This window comes from Paroedura picta, chromosome 4 (genome assembly GCF_049243985.1).
Source record: "Paroedura picta isolate Pp20150507F chromosome 4, Ppicta_v3.0, whole genome shotgun sequence".
NCBI lineage: Eukaryota > Metazoa > Chordata > Lepidosauria > Squamata > Gekkonidae > Paroedura > Paroedura picta.
In genome coordinates, this window is record NC_135372.1 from 31429137 (window position 1) to 31448872 (window position 19736).

At 50.3% G+C, this 19736-nt stretch overlaps 1 protein-coding gene across 3 annotated transcripts in view; it reads left to right on the forward strand.

Moving 5' to 3' along the window:
- The window catches only part of KIAA1614 (KIAA1614 ortholog), a 56571-nt gene extending 48802 nt beyond the window's left edge, over nt 1-7769 (forward strand). For all 3 annotated transcript variants that reach the window (XM_077332227.1, XM_077332228.1, XM_077332226.1), the window contains 2 exons: nt 3247-3995; nt 4129-7769. In XM_077332227.1, the coding sequence (XP_077188342.1) occupies nt 3247-3440 (194 nt within the window). In that variant the 3' untranslated portion in view covers nt 3441-3995; nt 4129-7769. The remainder of the gene's footprint in view (nt 1-3246; nt 3996-4128) is intronic.
- Nucleotides 7770-19736: the final 11967 nt, after the last annotated feature.

A 19736-nucleotide genomic window follows, 5' to 3' on the forward strand; every position in this document is an offset into this window, starting at 1 on the left:
CAACAGGCCTGGAGAAAAAAGCCCTGTCATTGAGAGCCAGGGTGGTGTAGCGGTTAAAGAGCGGTGGGCTGCAGTCTGGTTTGATTCGCCTTTCCTCCACATGCAGCCAGCTGAGTGACCTTGGGCCAGCCACAATTCTTTTAGAGCTGTTCTTGCAGAGCAGTTCTCTGAGAACTCTCTCAGCCCTACCTACCTCACAGGGTGTCTGCTGTGGGGAGAGGAAGGGAAAGGGGATTGTAAGCTGCTTTGAGACTCCTTCGGGTAGTGAAAAGCGGGGTATAAAAAGGCAACTCTTTTTCTTAATGGGGCTTTAATGGGGTGTTCTTTAACTCCATGCCATGAAAAGCTTCAGCCACTCATTTGCCTTTTTTAAAGCACAAGTATATCCTCAGCGTGCCAAAGGCAGAAATTGTGTATAGATTCTCTTAGTGTAGTGGTTAAGAGCAGCAGCTTCTAATCTGGAGAACTGGGTCTGATTCCCCACTCCTCCACATGCAGTCAGCTGGGTGACCTTGGGCTAGTCACAGTTCACTCAGAGCTGTTCTCACAGAGCAGTCCTGTCAGAAGCTCTCTACCTCACAGGGTAGTTGAGAACCTCTGGGGTAGAGAAAAGCACCCTATAAGAACCAACCCTTCTTTTTCAGTAATCTCAGGGTTCTCTCAGCCTCACCCTCCCTCACAGGGGGTCTGTTGTGGGGAGAGGAAAGGGAAGGCAAATGTAAGCCACTCTGAGACTCCTTCGGGTAGAGAAAAGTGGCCTATAAGAACCAACTCTTCTTCAGTAATCTCAAGGCTCTCTCAGCCTCCCCTGCCTCACAGGGTGTCTGTTGTGGGGAGAGGAAGGGAAGGTGATTGTAAGCTGCTTTGAGACTCCTTTAAGTAGTGAAAAGCAGGGCATAAATCCCCCTCTTCCTCTTCTGTTGCTCTCTCAGCAGGCGTAGGCCTTGGGTACCTGCTGAAATCACCCAAAACCAGTGCCCAGGAGAGATAAAGACAGTTTCCAAGTTCAGAAAGAGATCCATGATTTCCCAGGTTGTGCAGATTTTGGAGACTGGGAGTAAGATGCCACAGGTTCTACATATCTATGCAAGCTTTTCAAGTGTTGGGCATTACAACAGCCGGACACTTTGGAAAGACCCATCTGTTGAGAAAGTTAACGAGGGGAGCGTGCTGGATGTTCCAAAGCCAAAGTACAGGCAGGCTAGCTTGTGGGGATGAAAACATGACTCAGACATGAATCACTGGTGTATGCTAATAAAAATTACCTGAGAAAGAAAGCACCAGGGTGGATCCTACTACTCCACTGAGCAATGTATGCTTGTTTGTTTATTAAAATACTACCAAGAAGCCCTTGCACAATATATATATATATATGGCCAAGCCTGTGGCAGTGAGGGCTGGGGGGGCAGGGGAGAGAAGAAACCTGCGTGGCTTGGCTGCATCTTCCCTTCAGCTGTGATTTTGAGTGGCCCACAGGCACCTCTGCATTGCTCAGGCTGGCCCTAAGCATGACACAGGCAGTGAAATTCGTTCCTTGCCTCAGTTAGTTGCACTTAGAGGCTTCTTTCACAGCAGGCCGGAAGGATGTATGAAATCCTGAGCAAGAGCCGCAATTGGCCCTGAGTAGGGGATATTCCAGAGAGCCTCTTGTGGCGCAGAGTGGTAAGGCAGCCGTCTGAAAGCTTTGCCCATGAGGCTGGGAGTTCAATCCCAGCAGCCGGCTCAAGGTTGACTCAGCCTTCCATCCTTCCGAGGTCGGTAAAATGAGTACCCAGCTTGCTGGGGGAGAAACGGTAATGACTGGGGAAGGCACTGGCAAACCACCCCGTATTGAGTCTGCCATGAAAACGCTAGAGGGCGTCACCCCAAGGGTCAGACATGACTCGGTGCTTGCACAGGGGATACCTTTACCTTTACCTAGGGGATATTCCACCCACAGGACAAAGACAGACTGGTTTAGTCAGCAGTTGCTGAGCAGATCCCTTGGGACTCAGGGCATGCTGGTTAACTGGTGAGACATCTTTGATCACAAGTTCCGTTTTATGTCGTATGACGATTATATATCCCCCCATTTTTCCTTTTGGCTTGTTCGAAGCCATCCTCCAATCCAATGCGCCTCCGTAGAAATTCAGTGTCTCGTCCATCAGATGAAGTAGGAGGTCTTCTCCTTCAGCTGGAAGAAAGCCCTGTGGAGGAAGGCTGGGTCCACCCCACTGTCCTTAAGACGAAGGAAAAGCAGAAGCAGGAAGTGGCACCATCGCCCCAATCTACTGATAACTGTGCTAATAGGAGCTTAGCCCAGGCTAGAGTAGCCCGGCCTAGCTCAAGCTAGTCAGAGTTTGGAAGCTATGCAGGATCAGCCACGGGAGCACCAGCAAGGAAGCCCAGGGTAATTATGCAGAGGCCACCTCTCACCTCTGGCCTTACAACCCCCGTAGTCCTGGGGCCCCCATGAGCAATTTGCAGCTTGACAGCCCTTAATTGTCACAATAAATAGCAGCTCAGTGGGGCTGCAGCTCTAGAGCGCATTTGACCTTCTAGTAACCCTTAGAGTGCGGACTTCTAACCTGGTCAGGAGTGCGGACTTCTAACCTGGCGAGCCGGGTTTGATTCCGCGCTCCCCCTCATGCCACCAGCTGGGTGACCTTGGGCTCACCATGGCACTGATAAAACTGTTCTGACCAGGCAGTGATATCAGCGCTCTCTCAGCCTCACCTCCCTCACAGGGTGTCTGTTGTGGGGAGAGGAAAGGGAGGGCGACTGTAACCCGCTCTGAGACTCCTTCGGGTAGAGAAAAGCGGCATATAAGAACCAACTCTTCTTCTTCTTCTTCTTCTTCAGTAATATCAGGGCTCTCTCAGCCTCACCCACCTCACAGGGTGTCTGTTGTGGGGAGAGGAAAGGGAAGGAGACTGGAAGCCGCTTTGAGACTCCTTCGGGTAGAGAAAAGCGGCATATAAGAACCAACTCTCCTTCTTCTTCTGGCCACCCAACTATTTCTGGTCATGGGCCTGCTTTTAATGTATGATTGACTGGAGCCAGGGAAATGGAAGTAAGGTTGCCAGATCCCCCACCGGGAGATGGAGGGGTTGGGGTTGACTGACTCAGGTCACTGTAGTCTGGAGACGAGCTGTAATCCCAGGGGATCCCCAAGTCCCACCCTGAGGCTGGCACCCCTGGACGGAAGCTGTCTGTTCTGGTGAGTTCTCAATGCCGTTGCTGTTTTCTCCTCCCTCCCGTCGGCAGGCATCTACGTGCAGGAGATGGCGGACGCGAGCACGGCTAAACTCTACGCCGGCCTTCTGGGAGTCGGGGACGAGATCCTGGAGCTGAACGGTGCCAAGGTTGCTGGACTGGGCCTGGCCCACATCAACGAGCAGCTCTTGTGGGCAGACACCCTCTCCGTCCGAGTGCTGAGGCAACGGCCCGTCCGGCGGTAGCAGAGAGGAGCAGCCGGTTGCCAGGGCTTTTGCTAGACATTGGAGCTTTTGACAGCTCGTTGGTGGCAAAGGAGCCCGCCCGCCTGGGACTTGGAGCAGTGCCCAGATCTCTCTCTCTCTCTCTCTCTGTCTCTGTCTCGGTCTCTCTCGATGCCTTCCTGGTTCAGACGTGGGTGGCGCTGCAACCCATCCCCACGGGCTACTCTGTCACACAAGCTGCTGTGCGTTGAATATTTAATTTCTGTCAGGTTGTGGCTGACAACATGGATCTTTCTGTCCGTGGCCAAGAAAGGGGGTAGCTGCTACTGGCGGACCGCCTGGGACAAAGCGATGGAAAACTGTATGCGACAAACTTGGGGGGGGGGGAGGGGGGATTTAGAGAATAGTTATTGCCTTTCCTTGCTTTTCTCGATTCCCTAAAATTTGAAAGGTGCTGGATCATCTTAAGTTCTGTGTTCTGAGCATCCAGATACATCTGGTGGGTGGAAAGCAACTCGCAAATGTTCAAGGCACAGCTTGCTCTTGACAGGAGTTTTGCTCTTTTCCAAACAACGGGTTCCCTAATGCAGGGGTAGTCAACCTGTGGTCCTCCAGATGCTCATGGACTACCATTCCCATGAGCCCCTGCCAGCAAATGCTGGCAGGGGCTCATGGGAATGGTAGTCCATGAGCATCTGGAGGACCACAGGTTGACTACCCCTAATGCATCTGTTCAGGGGGGGTGAAGGAAAGTGTGAATGTGTCTGCTAGGGGTATCTTCTTTAAGGAGTCTCCAAGTGTTGAGTGGTTGTGTTGGTAGCCACATCCTGCAGTTAAAATGGGGTGGCCTTGCATGCAGCTTGCCTAGGTGGGCTCTGACTCTCCCTTGGCCCCGATCTGGGACATGTCTAAACTATCACTTGCCTTCAGAATGAGTATTGTGACTTCTGACAAAGGAATCCTGGAAGTTGTAGTCCTGTCAAGGAGCTGGGCATCGCCTTCCAGAGGTTTTCAGCCCCGTGCAAAACTACAATTCCCAAGGTTCTTTGCAGCAATACTGTATTTCCGTGAAGGGTCTATGTCAGGGGTGGCCAAATTGTGGCTCTCCAGATGTCTGTGGACTACGATTAGTGGCCCCGTAGTGCTGGTAATTTTAGTCTTTGGACATCTGGAGAGCCACAGTTTGGTCTTCCCTGGTCTGCCCTACGAAATGTCAAGGTTCTTTCTTAAGAAGCTGTCAATGTTCAATCCGGTTTCAAAAGCTCCAAACCTTTCTGCTGTGAAAATAACAGATGCTGCCTGGCATGACAAAGAACAGCCATTGCTATGCAATATTTTCCCAATGGTGTTCACTTTCTGGAAAAGGGGGAGGTATTTTTCTGCGTCCACCACTCCCCAACATGCCTATGAGCCTTACACTCATGGGTTAAACATAGATTCCTGATGCAGTATTGTAGTCGCCATTGGGGAAGCTGCCTCTGGAGGCGCTGGCCACTTGTTTTGGCCTACAGTCGCAGCCAAAAAGTTTCTCTGGCTCTCTAGCCCCTCTCTCTTATCCTCCCGCCTTTTTGAACTTGTGACAATGGCCTCATTCTCACGGAGGTGCCTGGGCTGCGCCCTCTTCAGGCCACAGGTATACAAATGCTCCTCTGTATTGAACTGATTGCCTCTATATGGAAAGCTAGTATTTCAAGGAAAAGGCTAGGCAACAAACTTTGTCCTTGACACACTACTTTTCATTGTTCAGGGAATTGTTTTGTATGAAGGATCATCGAGTTTCTTGACTCTACTGAAGCTGTGTGGCTCCCTGTAATAGTCTCCTGGGAATTTCTCCCAGTCCCTGCTGGCCCTTCATAGGATGGAGGGGGGGGGAAATGAGGATGGGGCACTGGGACGTGATATTACTTCCAGCACCAAACCAGAAGTGACATCATCACATTGCAGGATGTTCTAGGATTTGTGCAAAACTCTATTGTTGAACCACTGTTGAATCCAGTTTTACAGAGTTGTGTGTGTTTGTGTGTGAAGTGTGTTACGTCACCGCTGACTTAAGGTGACCCAGGCTGGAGGCTTTCCAGGCAAGTGAGAAACAAAGGTGGTTTGCTACTGCCTTCCTTGATGGATCTCCCTTCCAAATATTGAACCTCCTTAGCCTCAAAGATTTGCTGAGACAGGGCTATACTATGCTGTCGTCTCTTCCACACAATAGAGTTTTATCATAGAAATCTAAACACAAGACTTGGGCTGATCCTAGAGCTCTCCCAAGCAATGGTATCACTTCCAGTTTGGTGGAGGAAGTGATGTCACATGCTGGCATGTCTCTCTTTGGCCCCTGGTTCCTTCTGGAAGTTGGCCCGCTGCAACCCACAACCCTCGGTATAGTCCGGACAGATTTATCTTGGTGAGACTTGGGCTTGAATCTGCTGTCAGGGTGAAGCCTGCTATTGTTCTTTGATGTATTGAGCCATGGAGAGGTTTTCTCAGTATCCTCACAGGCCCAGGTTCTTCCCCTGAGCTGGCTGTGATAGAAGGGTGTTGTTAATACCACCTGGCCCCGTAATACTGGGAAAACTTCTCTATCTTCCATCACCGTGTTTCTGTGATTAAATTATTTTTAGACAAAAAAAAACCTTACTCCTTATTCCTCAGCCTCGAATCATTAATAGGAGAGCACCTTGGTCAACCAACAGGTAGTGTATTCTGGTATCCAAGTGAGGTCAGTGGCTGTATTTTTTGAAAGCATTGGGGTTTCTTGGTTCGAGCCTGCAGGGAATAGAGACTCTCCTCTCCGGCATCCTAGACTCTCTGCAGCCTTGCCCCTATCAAGTGGGTAAGGAAAGGGGCAGCCGGTGGGCAGAACTGGCTCCAGGTGTGTTTGTGGCCGAGGCAGAAAATCTCCACGCCACGCTCTTTCACCCTCCCCGTATTAATACGAGGCATCTGATTTAAGAAGAGCTGTGCCCTGATTTCATTATTCAGAACTGCACTTTGTGGCCTGGGGGGTTTCCCAGAGAATTCGGCCTCCTACTCTTAGGCAGAAGCTGATTTACACGAGAGAGTCCAGGGGGGGGGCAGGGGGGCTAAAAGGCTGTTCAGGGGCCTCCACCTCTGGGTTAGACGGTCAGGTGTCAGTTGTGGGTTCTACTTAATCTATGCATGTTCTGTGTCAGATTTAGATGGCAGCATGCCATTTTCCCAACTTGAAATGGGTCCCTGGGATATGTGTAGGTTTCCCAAACAGACCCAGCAGTGGCCTCCTGGGAGAGGGGTCTGTTTCACACCAGGAATTGACATGGGTGGGGGAAGACCGAAGCCCTTACTCCATGTCATTGTTCCAACAAGAGAATTATCCTTGGGAAAAAGGGAAGTGCTTGTTTCTCTAGGGATAAAGGTAAAGGTATCCCCTGTGCAAGCACCGGGTCATGTCTGACCCTCTAGCGTTTTCATGGCAGACTCAATACGGGGTGGTTTGCCAGTGCCTTCCCCAGTCATTACCATTTACCCCCCAGCAAGCTGGGTACTCATTTTACCGACCTCGGAAGGATGGAAAGCTGAGTCAGCCCTGAGCTGGCTGCTGGGATTGAACTCCCAGCCCCATGGGCAGAGCTTCAGGCTGCATGTCTGCTGCCTTACCACTCTGCACCACAAGAGGCTCTATCTAGGGATAACCCTATGCTAATTTCAAGAATCGGGCTATACATGTGCTCTGGAAATTCCACAGCCACTCTCTTGAACGGATAAAGAATGTGTACCATTTGCAAGAAATCGGGACCCAGCAGACGTACCATAAACTACCTCCTGTGATCAGTCGCCGTATGCTCTACCTGATGACACCAGACCACGATCGTATCCTGTGTAACTCGAGAGAGCATATATGCGTCATGGTGGCATCGAAATACCCTGGAGGCACACCGGAGAAGCCCTGGGCTGGATGATGAATGCAAATTGCTCATTTGGGATCCTGAACAGGTAAGCATGGCCTGACACGGTCAAGGGAGTACGATGCCCTTTGCTCTGTGATTATTATTGGGGAGGATGGACACCCTGAAGCCTGCTAAAACTGCTACTTCATTGTCTATCCTGGCCAATAACCAAATGTCCCTTTCCCCCCTCTGATTGTGTCACAGCTTGGGGTTAATCTGAGCAGCAGGAATATTGAATAAGTTCACTCACTCCCTGAAATATTATTGGTGCACTGAAGCACACGTGAGAGAGTCAAAGGTCACGGTAGCGTAGTAGAACTAGAGTAGATAGCTTCTGCAAGAGCTGTCAGATCTCAAGGTGTAACTACAGCAGAAGCCATTGGACGACCCAGTTGCAACTGATACAGCAGAACTGCCCCTCTCCAGCCGAGGGTGCCTGGAAAAGGTCTAAGCAAGGCCAATGACTCTTGGGCCTCCTGAGAGTTTCCAGTCAGTTCTTACAACACTAAAGTGTGCCTGGGCTCATGCAGTTTGGGAATTGCTGCTCTTGCTGCTGCACCTTTCTAGCTCACGCTTGGCCAACCAGGGTTTTGTGAAACCCTGGGGTTTCTTGGTGACCCTGGAAGGGCTTCTCGAATGGGTGGGAGTTAATTCATGTTTAATATATTTTTTTTTAATTTGTTAACCATTTATCAGGTGATATGACCGCATATGGTCACATTGACTTGCCCCCCCCCAAAATGGCCAGTGATGGGCCTGGAGGGGGTGGGAAGGGGAGGGGCCCCAGGTGGGCGTGTCCACAGCTCTGCCTCCCAACCATATTCTGAATAAAGGGGCCACTTCTGGGGTTTCTTGAAACCTGAAGAATGTTTCAGTGGTTTCTCAACGGTAAAAAAGTTGAGAGAGGCTGTTCCAGCTGTATCCAAACGTGAATGAAAGCAGCAATTATCAGTAGTGGGTTCATTAATGCGTCTTCTTGACATTCCCATTTGCTTTGTCAATGCTGTCTTTTCATTATGTCAGGATAAGAGAGAGAGGACAGAAGAGAGCTCAAATAATTATACGCATCTTAGCCACTCAAAATACTCTACCAAAGGGGCAACAACAGTGCTTCTTTTCTTTAAATGTCTTCTAGGCCACAAATACCCCTGGCCTGCCTGATACAGCAAGAGTGGGGGGGGGGGGGAGACATTGTAAGGGGTCATGCTGGAGCCTCAAAGATTGTGTATGTGTTTAAAAGAGCCTGTCCCTCTACACTTGGGGCATAGGGGCGACCAGCCTGTAGCTGCTTCAAAAAGGAGGTGAGATGAGTGTGCAGAACTCCAGAACCAGAAAGAGAAATCTGGAAAGGGGGTAAATATGGGGTAGAATGATGCGAATACTCCAAAGAACAAAAACAACTGAACTAAGTTTGAGTCCGCTGACCCCTTTAAGACCGACAAAATTTTAATCAAGGCATAAGCTTTCATGTTATTTTAGGGCACATCCATCTGATAACAGCTTCTTTGGGACACATCCTCTTTGACCTGATTCAGGGGGGTCGCCATCTTGGTCCGAAGCAGCAGAACAAAGTTCGAGACCAGGGGCACCTTTAAGACTAACTTTTATTCTGGGTATTACCTTGAATAAAACTTTGCTGGTCTCAAAAGCTGCCACTGGACTCAGACTTTGTTCCTTGAACTGAGTTTGGATTATCAATTGATGGAGACATGGGGAATCCAGCCCTGAAATTCTAGGGAGGCAGCAAAACAAACAGCGAAAGAGGGGAAACAAACTCAACCCCAAACATTCCGATTTTGTCAAGAGAGTCAAGCTGTAACAAATAAAATCAAATAACAAATTAAATACTTTTATACAGTGTTCATATATAAAACTTAAACCATTAGCTGTCCGAATATCAGGCTACAAATTACCAGCGTTCCTTGTGGATGAGTATGTCCAATCAACCCCACGAAACTATAAGCATTTTGGCCTCTATGGTCTTCCTCAGTGGTACAAATTCATTAGATACACAGGACACACATTCAGAGAGTATTTATTATATATTTTTCACAACCACACAGCATGGGAGAGAACAACACCTGGTTGTAAATTGTAGTTTTGATATTCAGTCACCTAATGGTTTGGAAGAGCCTAATTAGAAGAACCTAATGCTGGGAGCGACTGAGGGCAAAAGAAGACGGGGACGACAGAGAATGAGGTGGCTGGATGGAGTCACTGAAGCAGTAGGTGCAAACTTAAATGGACTCCGGGGAATGGTAGAGGACAGGAAGGCCTGGAGGATCATTGTCCATGGGGTCGCGATGGGTCGGACACGACTTTGCACTTAACAACAACAAATGGTTTGGATTCTATATGTGTATAATTGTAATCAATATTTGTTATTTTATTTGTTGTAGCTTGACCCTCTTGGGGAGGAAGGCAGCAAAAAATCCATGAAGTGACACCTTATCTGTTTATATCTTTCAACAATTAATTTTACAGATAAATTCTAAATTCTAGCCATTATTCATGTATCAATAAATCTTAGTGTTTGTGGGACTACAAAACTCATTTTTGTTTACAAGGAATTAGAATTATTGTTTACACCCATTGCAGGGCATGGTGCCATGGAGCTACAGTCCCTTGCAATAAATTACCAAATACTTTATGTATTGAACACTAAAGCAGTTAAAATGATATCCAGGGAACACAGGCTGTTTCCTACAAGCCATAATTGTGCTGCTTAATAGGTGGGGAGGGCAGCGAAAAGCTACCTTCAATGACAAGACAGCCAGGGGGGATGAAGTGGTTAAGAGTGGCGGCCTCTAATCTGGAGAGCCAGGTTTGATTCCCTGCTCCTCCTCCACATGCAGCCAACTGGGCTAGTCACTGTTTGCTTAGAGCTTGTCTCACTGAGCAGTTCTCTTAGAGCTCTGTCTGCCCTGCCTACCTCACAGGGTGTCTGTTGTGGAGAGGAGAAAGGGAAAAATGTTTCTAAGCTGCTTTGGGTAGTGAAAAGTGGGGTATAAAAACCAAACCCTCTTTTTCCTCCTCCTCCTCCTGGCTCCAAGGATCGCCTTTGGCTGTGGATGGGCGAGGGAAACGCCATCAGTATTTGTTGAGAGGCTTTTTTCTTGAACTGTCTCGAGGCTCAGCTCTAATGTTGTAAACATCCCCGAGCTGAGTCCTGGCCTGCATTTCAGCTCTGGGCAAGACGCCAGCTTTCTCTGGCTTTTGGGGCTTTGCAGGAGACGCATAATGGGCAAGGTTCCGAAAGAGCAGAGTGCCAAGCCCACAACAACCTCTGTCGCTGCTGGAAGTTTCTTCGGTTGCCGCCACTGCTGGACAGGGACAGAGGAGGTGCCCAGTGGGCCCACTTAGCTTGAACCTGGTCCACAGCAGCAAGAAGCAGGGCAGGCTTACCTGGGCAAACGACCCCCATGGCCTTGGCTTCTGCGGCCTGTGCTTTGGCTGAGCTGAGCAACCAGCGGCCCAGGGGCCACTTGGTTCTGCTTCCTTCTCGCTGTCAGCAGACACCCCCGGAGCTTCCTCAATAAGGTCAAAGGCAACGAGTCAGTCCCTGCAGCTGGGCAGCAAGACAGGCTGTCAACCTCCAGGTTCTGTAGCAGCACCTTGAAGACCAACCAAGATTTATTCGAGGTGTGAGCTTTCGAGTGCAAGCACTGAGTCTGAGGAAGGGTGCTTGCACTCGAAAGCTCATGCCTTGAATAAATCTTTGTTGGTCTTCAAGGTGCTACTTCAGACCAACATGGCTACTCATTTGAATCTAACCTCCAGGATGACAGAGGTTCCCTGGAATTATGGCCGATCTCCAGACGGCAGAGATCACTTCCTCAGGAGAAAAAAGAGCAGCTTTGGAGGGGGGCCTCTACGGCATTCTACCCCGTGGAGGTCCCTCCCCACCCCCAGATATCCAGGAACTTCCCAACCTGGGATTGACCTCTTTGTGCAGTGCCCCTCTCCTGCCGGTGCGGAAAGCCCTCTTCTCCTCCGCAGCATCCCTCTGCCCCTCTCCAGCACTTTTGCGGCTGGCGCCGGTGGGGCAGCTTTCTCCACACTCAGCCTCGATGCTTCCGGGTTTGCTGCCTTTCCCCAAAGCCTTGACAAAACCGAGAGGCCACGGCGGTGGCAGCGGGGCGGTGTGCATGCTGTTGTCTCACTCCGATTGCCTGTCATTTCCATTGACTCAAAAGCCCGCCGAGGTTACAGCAGGAGCCAGGCTCCGTGCCAGGTTTTTCTGGGCTGGCAGCCAAGCCAAGAAGCCACCTGCCCAGGCCCGGCTCTTCCAGCTGCCCCCCTCCCTCCCAGGCCCGCTCCGGCTCCCTGGCTGAGCAACTGTGGCTTTTGTTCTCCTTTGCCCACAACGCACATCTTCCAAAGCGGATCACTCCGGGGTGTCAGGGAAGATCGCCTGGCTGTTCCCTGAAAGGTTCAGGGGGAGAGAGCTCTCGGGGAGTTTTTCTTCTCCGAAAAGAGTCCGAGAAGTAGAACAAAAACACCTCCGATGCTTCCCTTGAATGGAATTCTGCCTCTTTAGAACAAAAATCCCCTGGGGGGGTGGGTGGATTGTGGGCCCTGTTCAAACTCTTGCACTGCAGACCTGTCCTTGAAGAAATTGCGGGTGGAGTGGAGGGGATGTTAGACGATTACAGTAGCGGTCAGACAAGCTTCTCCATTTGAGAGCCTCGCTAAGATAGATTCCAGATCAAATGGCAGACAAACGCTAGGTATTGTAAAAAGATTTCTCGAGGCGGCTTTGTTTCTCTATAATAACTGTGGCCCTGTTACCAACGCAGCTGCACTCTTGTTTTGTAAGCAAAGGGGCTTTGTGCGTTTGGCATGCACAGTTAGTAGCAGATACGGTACTCGTTTCCCCATGGCATTACTTCCCATGGGGTGTGATGCCACAGAGGCATTATTAGTAGCCGAGAGCCAGCTAGGCGTTGTGGCTCAGAGTGGCAGCCTCTAATCTGGAGAACCAGGTCTGATTCTCCACTCCTCCACATGAAGCCAGTTGGGTGATCTTGGGCCAGTTCTCCCGGAGCTCTTTCAGCCCCACCGACCTCACAGAGTGTCCATTGTGGGGAGAGGAAGGGTAGGCGATTGTACGCCGCTTTAAGACTCTTTCAGGTTGTCAAAAGGCAGGGTACAAAAAAGCCAGCTCTTCTCTCTCAGCTTGATTTGTTACGAAAAAATGCTCAGTGCTCTGAGTCACATATGGGATGAGGCCTGATTCGCCTGCGGAGGATGAAAAAGATGGCAAAGCCCTGAGCTGCTAGAAAAGGCTAACGCTGCAATGAATTGCAGGAGGGTGGGTCTCTGCTCTTCCCCACTAAAAGAAACCCACCTCTGCCTAAAACTAAGACAGCAAGGACAGTTCTTCAGGGCTGCTGTGCTCCTTTTCCATTTGCAAGGGACTTCTGGTGACAAAGGGGAGCATTGCAACGTTTGACCCTCCAACTGCAGCCCCGGTTAGAGGAATCCGTTCTGCCACCTTACCCTTCTTACATCTTCTTCCTGAATGTGTGAATCCAGCTTGAAACACTGGTTGTGAAGAGACTCCATGGCTGGGCAAAACTTTGCTCCCAAACCCTCTTGAGACATTATGTCTTATAGGTCTGTTTTCATGGGGAAACTAGGACCAGATCTAGAATCTCATGGGGCTCTTTGATGTTTCCAGGCCAAAAGTTGCTGTGGCAACAGGACCCTAATCTGGAGAACCGGGTTTGATTCCCCACTCCTGCATATGAAACCAGCTGAGTGACCTTGGGCCAGATACCGTTCTTTCTCATTTCCACCTGCCTCACAAAGTTTCTTGTGGGGGAGAAAGGCAAGGCAATTGTAAGTTGCTTCGAGACTCTTTCAGGTAGAGAAAAGCAGGGTGTAAAACCCTATTCTCCTCCTCCTGTGCAAGGAGCAGGCTGTCTTGCTTGCTCTGTGCCCTTTCCATCCTACTTTGCTTCACAAGGTGGCCGGGAGGCCAAAGGATGCTCTGCGGAGGACAGGTGCCTAAAAACGCGACCTTATCCTATCTGTCTTGGTTTGTGCTGCATCTTGACTGTTCTTTACACCTGGGGCTGAATTTGGAAAGAGAGATGTCTGTTTTCAAACTGAGTCTGAGAGACTGGTAACCAGTCATGGAGCACTCTGCGTGGTGAGGAGAATGTGCATCTATGCTTGACCCTCCTGTTTCCTGTTGCAAACGCCAATCGACCCCTGGTGTTTCCATGGTGAAGCTTTGGTCAAAGCTGGAGCTTGCTTTTGGAATCGCCCATCTTTGAGCACAAGTTGCCAGCCTCCTGCCTCACGATCCCGGCGAGGTTTCCAGGAGCTGCAGGTCCCAGCACCCCATTGCTTCTCCCCTGCTTCACAGTTCTGCTTCACAGATGGCTGTGCTGGCTTTGCCCTACTTGGCAGGGGTCTTCCTCTAAGGGGGATGGGTGGATCTAATGCCTATTTCTCCACATCCCCAGTATTAAGGAAGAAGGTTCAACAAAATGGGTCCATGGGCTTGCTGTGGCAGTCAGCAAGGGAGGGCCATGCTTGTGGATATCTGAGTGACACTATTGGAAACAGGTCATGGGGATGGCCAAACAGTGGCTCCACAGACTACAATTCCCATGAGCCCCTGCCAGCATGGTGCTGGCAGGGGCTCATGGGAATTGTAGTCCGTGGACATCTGGAGAGCCATAGATGTGTATCAAGGCAGGCTCCCACACCATGGAATGGGTTAAAAGATGTACGCGAAACACCTTGGATGCAATGAGGCCCAGATGAGGCTGGAGTGGCTCAAATCTGATATGATGGATTTACGCTCAAATTCATGTCTGAAGGGGGCTGATATGCTGGTGCTATTGAGGAGGGAGACGCAGGTTCAGATGTCCCTTTCTTCACGAAGTGGCTGCCCTTAAGCTAGCTACCTTCTCTCCACAATGAAGGCTGTGGCGACAGAGCAAATGGGGATGGCCCTGAGCTCCTTGGCTGGTGTAAAATCGAGTTTGCAGAGCAGAGCAGCAGACGCCAGCTTGAATACCTGAGGTCCGCCCTGTTGGAAGGTGTCGGATTTGGAACGAACAGAATCACAGCGAGCCCCACCCCTCCTCAGACCTCCGCAGAGGCTGCAAAACTGCCACACACTCAAACACCATCAAAACACCACAGGTGGTAAGTCAGATTTCCACTTTTAATACTGCAGGAAGATCTTCTCTCTTCCCCCCCCCCCTTTAATTTATACACACGTGACATGATTCCAATAGCAGGTATAGGAAACAGTGGCTGACAATTAAGAATTACGTTGTTGTTGTTTTTAGCTGCCAGTGCAAAACCTGGTCTCTCCCGTCCTCCCTTTTCACCCAAGGATCTCTGCTGCAATCCCCCATCGCTACTCCCACCCACCCCAAGCTTTTCCCTCGAAAGGGTGGCTGCAGAGGATGGTCACAGTGCATTCCGCATACCATCTACAGCTATTTCTGTTCCTTAGATGATATGCTGATATGCCTCTTTTCCTTAGGAGAGAACCCCCCCCTCCCCCAACACACACACTTGTGGGGGGGGGCTGATGACGTTTTTGCCATTTTTCCAATAGTCTCTTTTCCACAGTGGTAGCTTTTCCCCCCCTTCAGTAGTATGTCTAAGAGAGGTCTATCAGGTTGGATGGTAAGTAAGTGAGCCACCCTTAATAACGCCGTCTGCCATGGTTGGTCAACTCAACGTATGATAGATGAATGAAAGGACACCATAAGGTAATCTACTCCTGTAATGGAAGGCGACGCGGTGTAGCCCCAATCTCAGACGCAAAGTAGAGGAAGGCAATGACCAACTGCCTCTGCTTCTGACTTGCCTTGAAAGCCCCTTGCTGGGGTCGCCATAAGTCTAAGCTAAGCAGGATCAGTACTTGGAAGAGAGACCACCAAGGAAGGCTCTGCAGAGGAAGGCAATAGCCAACCGCCTCTGCTTCTGACTTGCCTTGAAAGCCCCTTGCTGGGGTCGCCATAAGTCTAAGCTAAGCAGGATCAGTACTTGGAAGAGAGACCACCAAGGAAGGCTCTGCAGAGGAAGGCAATAGCCAACCGCCTCTGCTTCTCACTTGCCTTGAAAGCCCCTTGCTGGGGTCGCCATAAGTCTAAGCTAAGCAGGATCAGTACTTGGAAGAGAGACCACCAAGGAAGGCTCTGCAGAGGAAGGCAATAGCCAACCGCCTCTGCTTCTCACTTGCCTTGAAAGCCCCTTGCTGGGGTCGCCATAAGTCTAAGCTAAGCAGGATCAGTACTTGGAAGAGAGACCACCAAGGAAGACTCTGCAGAGGAAGGCAATGGCCAACCACCTCTGCTTCCCACTCGCCTAGAATGCCCCGTGCTGGAGTCACCATAAGTCAGCTGACTTCATGGCACTTTTTGAACATTGTCTCCTCCTAGCAGAGCTGGACAGGAAACAGGTAAAACCTCAGTTCTTAAGTTTTGTTTTTTTTAAGAATCTCCCTCTTAAGGGTAAGAAAAGCTTCTGTGTGTAAGCAAAGAGGCTGCTTCCCTTCACCCGATTAGGCTGCTGGAGGAGAAGGAGAAGCGACTTCTCCCCTCACAATGCTAGTTGAAGCCCCTTTGGGGGTGGGGCATGGGAGGCAAAGTGTGTGCTCCCGCTTGCATCTTATTGGAAATGCCCAATCACACACTTTTGGGACCCCACGTCCTCAATCAGGTAAGCCTGCCCAGTTTGGCGTACTGGTTAGGAGTGTGGACTTCTAATCTGGCGAGCCGGGTTCAATTCCCTGATCCTCCTCCACATGGGGCCAGGTGGGTGACCTTGGGCTTGCCACAGCATCGATAAAACCGTTCTGACCGAGCAGAAATAGCAGCGCTCTCTCAGCCTCACTCTCCTCACAGGGTGTCTGTTGTGGGGAGAGGAAAGGGAAGGCGACTGTAAGCCGCTTTGAGCCTCCTTCGGGTAGAGAAAAGTGTCATATAAGAACCAACTCTTCTTCAGTAATATCAGGGCTCTTTCAGCCTCACCTCCCTCATAAAGTGTCTGTTGTGGGGAGAGGAAAGGGAAGGCGACTGTAAGCCACTTTGAGACTCCTTCAGGTAGAGAAAAGTGGCATATAAGAATCAACTCTTCTTCTTCTTCAGTAATATCAGGGCTCTCTCAGCCTCACTTCCCTCACAGGGTGTTTGTTGTGGGGAGAGGAAAGGGAAGGCGACTGTAAGCCGCTTTGAGCCTCCTTTGAGTAGATAAAAGCGGCATATAAGAACCAACTCTTCTTCTTCTAAGTGAAGCAGGGCCCTTTACAAACCACGTCCCTGATCGAAACTACCTCTTGAGACCAGAGACTCTTGATCCCCTTTAAGAGTTGCGGACGGCAATGCCCAGCGGGTTCTGAGCTTTCAGCCACCTTGGCAGTCATTAGCATCAATCCTGACGGGGCCGCTGTCACAGAGGAACCGTAACCTAAGAGAAGGAGGCTTGCCAACGGGCTACCTGGCAGCGCTCACGGCACAGGTAAGATTTTAATGAGCCACGTTAGTCATTGCACCGTGCCAGGCACCTGTCAAGGCATCGTCTTTGACACAACCGCTGGGCATCCAAGCACCCTCCCTGCCTTGCTTGGTGGTTCTCTCTTAGGTGGACTAAGCCAACCCAGGCTGCCCCGGCCGCATGATACCATGGCCATGACCCTATCACTGTATCTGAAGGAAGGAAGGAAGGAAGGAAGGAAGGAAGGAAGGAAGGAAGGAAGGAAGGAAGGAAGGAAGGAAGGAAGGAAGGAAGGAAGGAAGGAAGGAAGGAAGGAAGGAAGGAAGGAAGAAGACACCCCCGTTCCCTTCTCAACAGTTCTCAGTCCGATCAGCTTTCACTCACAGTCCACCTAGGTGTTTCTTTCGGGGCATCTTTAACCAGGCAGAGTGGCATGTTAACAAAGAGCAGCAACACGGAAAGGAGCGATTTGGGGAAAGCAGCACTTAGCCTCACAAGAGAGCTGGGCACACATTACAGGGGAAAGCTGCAGACCTGTTTACTCCACTGCTAACAGGGAAGGGGGGGAGGGAGGAGGAAAACAGGCAGCTGTTGCCCACCCTCAGGCCTGTGGCTTCTGCAGCTCCTCGATGCACACTGAAGAACAATGGGGCGAGTGTTTTGCATGAATACGAAGGAGAGCGCCAGCAACGGATGGACAGCTGCCCGCCTGGTGTTGCAAGTCAAAGTCTCAGCTGGGTTTCAAGCGTGCTGGAGAAGCCGCCGCTAAGGAGGCCGGGCCTTTTGACTTTTCGCCCACCGAGTTTAAAACCACCGTCCAGGGACTTCCGGCATCACGCTTTTATCACAGACGTGCACCGCAGTATGACGACACTGACGTATAATGGAGGAAGATGGTCCCCGGCAGACAACTTGTTAAGTGATAAGCCGCATGCAGATAGCCTTGTCCACAGAGAGCAAAGGCGGTGCTTCCCAGATTTTGAGACCTAATCACAACACTTCTCTGCCTTTCCAATCGGAAGCTACCTACGCAGCCAACAAAGTTAGGAGGTGCGTCCATGGTAGTGACTCACGCAGAGATGCAGCGGGTAACCTCCCAAGCGGGCAGATATGGCTGCTGCGTCTCTGTGGTAGCCTTATCAGATAATTCATTCTCTGAGTGTTGATGGGCACCGAAATGACATGCCCTTGGGATGGGGAAGACAAGGAAGTACACTCAGCGCCTTGTCTTCTATGACTAAGTTCTTGCAGGCATTCTCTCAAAATCTATGTTTGTGCTTTGGGAATGGCTGTCCAAGAGGGTGCTATTTCTAAAAGGGCCATTATTTCCCTAGGATTGATTGTGTTAGCGGTTCTTTGCCGCATTTCCTATAAGGCACATACAAAACTCATGAGGAAGTTGAAGAGAGCCTGGGAAAAGAGGCTTGGGAAGCTTAGCTCACAAGAGCGAGGGATCAGCTAAGAGGTGTGTCCTGGAAGCGCCTGGACTTAATTAAGCTTTTTCCTTTGGGGGGGGAGAAGAGAGGGGAGACCTCTTGTTTTGGACAGCTAGCCTCGAAGCATCTAACCTCCTGTCTAAAATTAGCCATTTTGTGGAATTTGCTCAAACAAAAGCACGGCCTGTTGCAAAGTGGGCAGACGGCACCAGAATTATTCACACGCACAAAAGTCTCCTTTGTCAAAGCAGCACTGAGAAACCAACCATTCAAAGGGACCCACGGAGACTTTTGTTTAATACCTACCCTCTTTGATAAGGGGGCGGATTGCTGTCGGAGACAGACAAACATGAGGACACACAGTATAGAGTATCAAAGTGTTTACACTACGATAGGCAGAGAAATGTAGGCAGTCAATTGAAAATAAAGAGCTCTGCTGGTTACAAAAACCATTTAAAAATGCGCATCAGGCACTTTGCCTCGGAGTGCTGAAATAAAGAGGGCAGGGCCCCATTCCTAGTCCTGAACCGGGTTTGCTGCTGAAGCTTCTAGAATGGGTGGCCAAACTGTGGCTCCCCAACGACCCATAGGCTACAGCTCCCAGGAGCTCCAGCCAGAATGCTCATGGTCAGGGGTAGTCAACCTGTGGTCCTCCAGATGTCCATAGACTACAATTCCCATGAGCCCCTGGCAGGGTTTCCTGGGAATTGTAGTCCATGAACATCTGGAGGACCACAGGTTGACTACCTCTGCTTGTGGTAACTGTGTTTATGGAGAACTGGGGAGCTGCAGTTGAGCTGCCCCTGCTCTGAAACTAAAGAGTGCAGGATGCCACTTGGGTTTCTGCATCCTGCGTTTAGGAATGCTGCATACGACACAGAGGGGCAGTAGGAGTTAGATGTTCTTCCTTCTCATGAGACAGGTAAGGTGAAATGATGATGAGCGTGGTTTTTTGTACTCTGCTTTTAACTACCCGAAGGAATCTGAGACGGTGCAGAGATCATAACAGAGACGCTGTTTGGAAAGATGGGGCCTGACTTGACGTTTCAAAGTGATCACGTTCTAGATAGCTCTAATACAGGAATTCCTAAACAGGGTTCCAGCAAATCCTGGGATATGCAAGAACTCCCCAGGGTCACCCAGCCCTTTCCAGACGTTCAGATGGCCACTGATATCACTAAAGCCCATTTCCCCTGTTGCGCTACAGGCCTTGTCTTGAAACAGTAAATGATCAACTGATTAATTGACTGGCTCCTGCCTCTATCTTCTGTGGCCACTTCACTGAAGGGGCGTGTCACCCTTCCGGGGGTTCCCCAAAGCCTGAAAAATATTTCAGGGGTTCTCTAGGGAAAAATACTGTAAACCAGGGGTAGTCAACCTGTGGTCCTCCAGATGTTAGTGGACTACAATTCCCATGAGCCCCTGCCAGCAAATGCTGGCAGGGGCTCATGGGAATTGTAGTCCATGAGCATCTGGAGGACCACAGG